General features: G+C 44.3%; 1 protein-coding gene across 1 annotated transcript in view; it reads right to left on the reverse strand.

The window, feature by feature from the left end:
* Crybg1 (crystallin beta-gamma domain containing 1) overlaps positions 1-8,492 on the reverse strand; it is a 120,335-nt gene that overhangs the window by 45,161 nt on the left and 66,682 nt on the right. The window contains exons 3-5 of the mRNA XM_005363590.2: positions 4,376-6,677; positions 258-305; positions 55-173 (exon numbers count right to left, since the gene is read on the reverse strand). Of these exons, the coding sequence (XP_005363647.2) occupies positions 55-173; positions 258-305; positions 4,376-6,677 (2,469 nt within the window). The remainder of the gene's footprint in view (positions 1-54; positions 174-257; positions 306-4,375; positions 6,678-8,492) is intronic.

The raw sequence follows: 8,492 nt of genomic DNA on the forward strand, positions 1-8,492 counted from the left end.
AGCTGCAGGGCACTCTATCACCCACTGTCAGCTGTAGCTGCAGCGCACTCTTACCATCCTCTGACAACTTTCACAACTATCACCGGAGAGAGGCTCCAAGAGCTGCAGTCCTTGATGTCCCCAAACACCTCAATGCACTCATCAGAGACGTCAGGCTCACTGAATATCACGATCTGCAAGAAAATGAATGTTGAACCATTATGTCTCCCTTTATCAGACCAAGAGAGAACCTGGACCAGAAATTAAAATAACCTTACCTTCCCAGGCCGTGGGTTGAGTTTACTGTGTGCACTTCCTCTAAGAGTCTGCAATCAAAGGAATGAGAAGACAGTAAACAATCACAGCATTACAGAGCAGCTGTCTTTCTCTACCTGAGCTTCCTTTGGTCAGAACAGATTGACTTCACCATTTATCAGTACCAAAGCAGAGGATCTCGCTTTAACTCTGAAGTTATGTCAGTGTTCTCTTTGAATTTACATGAGTGAATTACAAGATTTTCCAACTGAATTTTCCCTTATAGCTTCTACTCATTGATATGTCTAGGGTATTTCCAACAATATTAGAAAATTCAGGGCCCAAAAGTCAAAACTGTGCTTTATATCAGTTCACCAAATAAGAACAAACCATGATTACCTCAAAGAACCTGAATAATCTTAAATTTAAAAAACAGAGAAATTGAATAGTCTAGTCATTTATTTAGAAAGAAGTGGGTTTGATGTGTTCATATGCACACCCTCCTCGGATCTCGTGACAAGTACTAGTCTAAAGGAAAGTATGCATGGCAGGGCCCAGGAGCACTTTCTTGCACCTGCAGCTACAAGAAAGGATGAGGCAAGAGGATCACAAACCCAAGGACCGCCTAGGCTACAAAGTGCATATTTAGCAAGACTTCTTTGTATCAAAACAAAAAAAAATAAAATAAAATGAGGGCCAGGGATGTGGCACAATGGTAGGACACTCACCTAGCATGTGCAAGGCTGTGGGTTCAATCCCCAGGAGAGCAAGAGAAAAAGGAAAAAAGAGGAGGTATAATATATTTCACAATATACATGCATGCGATTTTTAAAAAAAGACTTATTTTTTAATATGTATGAATGTTTTTCCTGCATGCATGTACGTGTACCATGTGTCCCTGGAAGTCAGAAAAGGGTGTTGGCTCCCCTAGAACTGGAGCTAAAGATGGTTGTGAGCCACCATGCATTGGTAGGGAATTGAACTCGGGTCCTCTGCAACAACAGCCAGTGCTCTTAATCACTGAGCCACCTCAGCAGTCCTGCACATGGTATTTTTAATCTCCCCTGTTTTGATGGACAAAGTACCTTTTTATATGGCTTCAGAAGTAATCATTTTCAAGATCACCTGACAAGACCAGTAAAACCCGTAATGTATAAGATAATAAAATAATAATTACACAGGTGAAAATATTACAAAACAGGAGCTACTTCCAGGCTAGCCAGGATGCCTCTCCCAAGGCCTGCCTTTGATCTCACCCCTCTTGCCTCACAGCAGTGGACTATGACCACAGGCTCTGAGCAAGCTCCCTCCACCCCCCCCCCACCCTACCACACAGATTATTGGAAAGGAAAAGATTTGCTGTATGCATAAGTGAGAAGTTAGTAAACTGCAGGAAAAACCTAAAATTTAAAAACAAAAGCCAAGGAATATATTAAATATAAACTATAATCAGCAAAGCCTAAGACCCAAAGAAAGGCATTTTGAAAAAAAATGTAAAACACCTAGAAGTCAGGAAAACTCTTATTTCTTCTTCCATGCTGTCTGACTTGACTTTGGAAAAAAAACTACCTTTTCCTGTTTCGTGTGTGTGTGTGATGTCCATGTATACGAACACACATGTGTTTGTGAGTGTGGAGACCTGGGGTTGACTTTGGGAGATGTCATGTATCACTTTATATATCTCCTTATATATCGAGGTAAGGTCTCTCAACTGAATCCACAGCTCACCAAAAGGACTAATTTAGCTAACAGGCTTGCTCTGGAGACCTTGCCTCTGCCTTTCACAACACTGTAATTACAGGTGGGTCACGGCACACACACACACACACACACACACACACACACACACACACACACACACACACACAATTTACATGAGTTCTAGGGATCCAAGCAGTCCTCATGCCTGCTGTTTGCAAAGCCACTACTTCAACAATTGAGCCATCTCCCCAACCCGAGAAAAACTATTTTTAAAAATCAGATTCTGTTTGGTTAATGCCAAACAATAACTAATCTAAGAATAATTAACAAAAACAAAGGCATAATGAATGGGAAATGGACAGGCAGAAATGTGTTCCATGAGAGACATTATTTTTTTGAGGAAAAAAGGTAGGATTTCTATGTGGTATAGGTAGATTGTCAAAGGGTGATGAAGATGACCCAGAAGTCTAGGTCTATACCCTAGTTCCATCCAAAGACTGAAGCATAAAGAACACACGTTCAAGGGTAAGTTACTGAGACTATAAGTAAAAAGGAGGCTGGAGAGATTAATAGGCATGTGTGTAGCTCTGGGCTCATTCCTCAGTGCTGGGGGGCATGGGCGGTGGGAGTAGGGGAGACAGGGGAGGTTTGTGCTCAAGCACCTCTCATGGTGCCCGATGAGTTCAAAGCTATTTTTAAAGTGACAAAAGGTTATCTACAGTTTCTGGTCTTTTTCTCTGCAAGGCATGTCATCACTCTGAAGGCTACAGGACCTGCGTGTCTTGTCTGTTTTCTGGTGGTTTGAGCTCCCAGGAACAAGTTCTAGTACAGACACACTGCCCAAATGAACAAAGCTTTTTGGAGTTCTCAAACTTTAAAAGAAAGTGGGTCCTAGCCAGCGGTGGTGGCGCACATCTTTAATCCCAGCACTTGGGAAGCAGAGACAGGCGGATCTCTGTGAGTTTGAGGCCAGCCTGGTCTACAAGAGCTAGTTCTAGGACAGACTCCAAAGCTACAGAGAAAACCCACCTGTCTTGAAAAACAAAACAAAACAAAACAAACAAACAAAAACAAAAAAGACAGTGGGTCCTAACACTACAAGCTCGAACCCTACAGCTCACAAAATCCCTGCAAAAGAATCTGCATGTAGTACTGCTGAAAACCTGTATGTGTGCACGTGTGTGCATGTGTGCATGTTAGACAACCTTGCTATACTGATCAGGCAGGCCTCTGAACTTTCCATCACCCCGCCTCGGCCTCCTGAGTGCCGTGACTGCAGGCATGCTTCATCATAGCTAGTCAACTATATTATTTTTCAACAGTCTCCAAACCACAGTCCATGATGGGATTACAGCAAAAGCCATCCCAATGCACTGCGGCTACAGCACCCTGCTCAGACGAAGGAGGGTGCCAGGTCTTTCCTGTGCTCATGACTCCCCTTGCCTGGCAGCTGGCTCACAGCTGGACCACTGAAAGTTACATTCATAATCACCCTCAACTTAAATAGCAAGCTTGGAAGCAGAAGGGCACAAGGCAGCATGAAAATAACTCCTGGGCTGGTGAGTGGTTCAGCAGCAGCAATGCAAGGCACAAAAGGCTCTTAATTCAGTCTCAGGCACCAGCAGAGAGAAAGGCAGCCAGATCGGAGAGGAAGAAAGTGAAGTTGTAATTTCTATTTCATGGGGTGGGGAAGGACCCATGCAAACCAAACTTTATGCTCTGATCTTGAGGTCCCATTAAGGTACTTTCCCAACTAAGCAGGATAAGCCCTGCCGTTTATGGAGGAAGGAGTGAAACCTCACAGCCAGCAGGAGGAAGGAGAAGGGGACGTCCTTTGGCTGGGTGGGGTCCCTGCAAATAGAGGAAGTTGTTTCACACATCTTCCAGATTCTAAATACAGCGCTGAGTGCTTCAACAGAGAAGAAAATGGGTCTCCTAGGTCTCTGAACTCTCAAAGCAGCTATTCTATACTTCTCGCAATACAACATAGACTTTTGCAAATGCCTTGAAACACATAACTTACTCTCCCAGCTGGACCACAAATGTCTTGGGGTAGGGGTGTCCTGGTGTCTTCTTTTTGTGGCACCTGGGAGTTCTTTGTACACAGATTTAAAAGCACTTGGTGAAAAAAAAAAAAAAAAGAAAGAAAGAAGAGAAAAAAAATAGCCGGGTAGTAGTGAAACACTCCTCTAATCCCAGCCCTGGGAGGGAGAAGCAGGTGGATATCTGAGTTCGAGGCCAGCCTGGTCTACAGAGCTAGTTCCAAGGAACCCTGTCTCAAAACCAAAACAACGCCAACAACAAACAAATCAAATGAAACAAAAGTACATGGTGAACAAATAGGAAGCTATTGCACACATCCACCTGTAAAAGCCAGCCCGAGCCCCTCACTGCCTCCTAGGTTTAGAAACACTGCAACTAGATCACAGCAGCTACTTACCAGAGGATCTGCTGACAACATTGCAGAAAAAGAAAGGCCTGGGTCATAGCGGCTGGATTTGTAAAGGCCCAAGAAGTCCGTGTCAGTGGCCCCGATGTTCTGCACATTGGACTTGAGAACACTTTCAACGAGGTTAGTCTTTTCCGTGTCATCATTGTTCTTCAGTTTGGGTAAGTCAGAGTGTCTGTACTCTGGCAAGGGTGGGGTGCTCCGAGAACTCAGGTCTTCCTTGATCTCCTCTTTCTGCAAGTTCTTTTCCATCTGGCTTGGACTTTTCAAACTCAGATGAGACGTATTTGCTGAGTTGAAATTGAAGACCTTTAAAGAGCTGAGGGGTGTAAGATGCGGTTGCTCTTTGTCTGAGCCACAGGGCGGGTCACCCTCCTTCCTGGGCTCTACCACTGAAGCCTGAGATGCAGATCTGTTCTGGGAAGTGCTAAAAGATGTGGTCATTGTGTTGACTGATGTCACAGAGGGAGAAAAGATTTTGTCTTGAGGCAGAGAAGAAAGCATGCTTGAGAAAAGGGTGCTTTTTTCTAGCCTTGACCTCTTAATTCCACCGTTGGTGGTGTCCCTGTTCTCTTTGTCGTTCATGTCTGAAGTTATCTGAGGCTCACTCTTCCCATTCGTGTTAGCATGCAAGGACTTGAAGAGGACACTCTGCTCTGTGGATGCACGCTTCGCTCTCAGTTTGGACATGGGATCGTGGTTCTGCATCAAATGCAAAGCAGGTGACATTTCTGCCTGGCTCTCCTTCTTCTTCCCCAAGCCGATAGTAAACACGTTGGGATCAAACACCTTTTCCAAACTGTCCTCATGAATTGGAGGCATGGCGAAGTGAGGGGCTGGAGAGTTTGGGATCCTGGCCTTCTTTTTCTTCTGGGGCACACATCCTGTGCCCTCCATATTTTTAATAATTTCGGTGAATTTTTCCATATCAGAAGAAGAATCAAGGACACTATCATCACTAGTAGCAGAAGTGTTTAAAAGACTGGTAGGGGTATTCTGGCTGGTAACATTTTGTCCTGGCCTTTGGGGACTTTCTGAGTGACTTTTGCTGCTAGGAGAGAGGGTGGAGTTGAACTCGGATGTCGGGGCTGTCCCTCTGCTCTGACTCTGAGTCTGGACAGGTTCTGGCTGTGTGATGTGTGGGCGAGACTGTGCCACAAGCTCCTCTCTGCAGTGGGTGTGCTCAGGTGACGTGCCAGGTCCATCCTCTTGCTGGGGAGCGCAAGGGGCCACAGAAACGACTTCAAGCTTGTTATTGTGACAACTCGGCAACTGCACCTCTCTAACTTCAGAGCTTTCTGAGATGACTTGAGCGCTCACATCCTGAGGGCTCTCCACAGGAAGTACAAAGGACCGGACCTGGACGAGGACCTTGGATGGACACTCATTGCCCACGGTTTCTGGGCTGTGCTCTCGTGATGAGGTGGGGCTGGCTTCTCCCCCTCCAAGTTTGGAGATGGGTGTTTTCTCAGTGTGAGACAAATCACATCCGTTAGAGTTTTCGGATACTTTTAGATCAGTGCATGGGATAGTGCGGATGGGGACCTGAACACAGCCATCTTGGAGAGTGTTCTCAGGAAGGGGAGCAGAAGGCAGGACAGAACACTCCCTAGATGAGTCAGATGTGGGCTGTGAGTCAGAAAATGCACCCTGTGGCTTTGGGGGGTACTCTGTGGCATTAAGAACGGCAGGGATGTCCTGTGTAGTATTACATACGTTGTCAAGAACAAGGGTTTTGCTGTCAGCAGCCTCTGAGTGGTGCTCTCCTGAGAGTTCAGCATCCTTCACAGGAACCAGGGCAGTGAGCGCTGGCTGAGAAGGACAGGCAGCATCTGACTGCACATCTGCCTTATCACTTTGATCAGGCTCAGGGCAGAGGACCTGATTCTCGGTGGGCTCTCCTCCCCCACCTATGGAGGCTGGAAGAATCTCTTCTCTAGGGCTAGGGACTTCGGTGCCTTTGGTGTCTGTGGGTGACTCCTTGGCCACCAGGCCATTCTGGTGGCTGGTTGGTAAGGCTTTCTTTTCAGGTTGCTCCATTTCTTTGGCTTTCTTGGCTAAGTTTAGCTTAGCCCTCCCAACAAATGTCTTATTAGAGGGAGGATTGTTCCTTGTGCTACGGACGTCAGGGTGTCTGGGGCTACCGTTAGCCCGCTTGTTTTCAAATAAGGATATTTTGTTGGCAGTGTTTCCTTTATGAACTGGCTGGCTAAAGGAACTGTGCTCATGTCCCAAACTGTCAGAAGTCTTTGGGGTTTTCAGATTCAGTTCCACATGTTTGGGTCTAGCAGGGCTGTGAGACCAAAAAAAAAAAAAGACAGTTAGCAGCCAGCCTATGTTACATGGACATATAAACCAGCTGACAAAAAAAGACTGCAAAATCTGCATCCTCCAGGTGAATATCTACTTTTCCACAAAATTTCTTAAACAATACTACAAATACTAGGAAGCACTTTTAAGGTATATCTTAGCTGCATATGACAGAAAAGATTATATATCTAAGAAACTATTAACTTTCCAAGTATTAATCACCATTCATAGTGACTGGCAATTAATTAATATGCATTCACAATGATTAGCACTAGAACTGGGAGACATTACAAGGTATAAGGAACTTTAAAACAAATTTAAATATTTAATGCATTCTCATATTTTAAGTATGTGGATGAGTTCCCCAGACATCAATTATGCATTTTTCTTTATTGTAATGTTTTGTTCACCGTTAGTTTTGGGGTACAAGGTGCTATATGGTACAGGCGGGCCTTGAGCTCACTTGTTGGCTGAAGATAGCCTGTCTCTGCCTCCCAAGTGCTGGGATTATAGGCATGAGCCACCCGGTCCAAGCTTCTCATATCTTTTTAAAAACTAGCTTGGGGAGAGGAGAGAAGAGATGGTTCGATTCCCAGCACCCACAAGGGAACTCAAAAACAACTGAAACTTTAGGGGAAATCTAAGACCCTCTTCTGGCCTCTGTGGGCATTGTATGCATGTAAACATGCAGGCAAAACACCCATACACATGAAATTAAATTAAAATTTTAAAAATAAAAGGTAAAGAATAAGTTATAAGGCCACTAAGGTACTGTTTAAAAAAAAGCTACTTTAAAAGGTAGATTATAAAACGTATTCATCTAGGATCGCCTCTTAGGATATTGTGTTTCTACCATTCATCCCCTTAAATTTTTTCTGACGTATGTGTGTTCACTATCTGAAATTTGTAAAGTATATATGTATATTTTTACCTTTATGTGTGTGTGTGTGAGATCAGAGGACAATCATGGGTGTCACATCTCTGGTTGAGTAAGAGCCTCCAGATGTTCACCACTGCACACACAGACAAACACACACACCATGCTATCAGGCCTGGGAGCTGCCAGGCATTTTCTTGGCTCCGCCTTCCATCTCGATATAGGAGTGTTGAGATTGCAGACACACACTCCCACGGCCAGCTCTTATATGGGTCTTGGGGACTTAGTCCTTACTTTATACCAACTGAGCTGTCTCTCCCAAACTGGAAAGTGTTTTTAAATCATTCATAAACCTGCTGTCAACATTCTGCCTCATTCCCGATGGCTTCAGATGCATAAATATTTGATTAGAATAGAAACTGCTGTGTTCGCGGGGCTTGGCAGCTGGCCTCTTGCTAAGAAAAAGGATGAGTTACCATCATGAATTAGAGGTCCCTGAAATGCTTTCCTTGAAAAGTTTTTTTAATGTTTATATAAAATCCCATAGTATGATTATATCATAGTTGGTTTACTCTTGGGCAGTCTCCCCTCTCATTCCCATTTCTTGGGTCTAATTACTTACTACTGGAAATAATGCCTTTGAATGCACACAGTGTGTTCCTTCGTAGAAACAAACATGTTCTGTTGGTATTTGCTGGCCCTAGCCCCGGTCCTGGCTCTCACACTAACATCCGTGTAAACTTAGCCAAATTATTTCACATCTCTGGCCTAGTCTCTTTTGTATCTGTTAGCTTAAAAGGTAACACAAAACACCTAAATTATTTAAAGCAGGATTAATTTTATTTCACCCAAAACTTACGGTTAAGAGAATTTCTGGAAGTCCTCTTGTGGGGTTATAGTTAGGGCAAAGAGAAGCTGTAG

This window comes from Microtus ochrogaster, linkage group LG9 (assembly GCF_000317375.1).
Source record: "Microtus ochrogaster isolate Prairie Vole_2 linkage group LG9, MicOch1.0, whole genome shotgun sequence".
Taxonomy (NCBI): Eukaryota; Metazoa; Chordata; class Mammalia; order Rodentia; family Cricetidae; genus Microtus; species Microtus ochrogaster.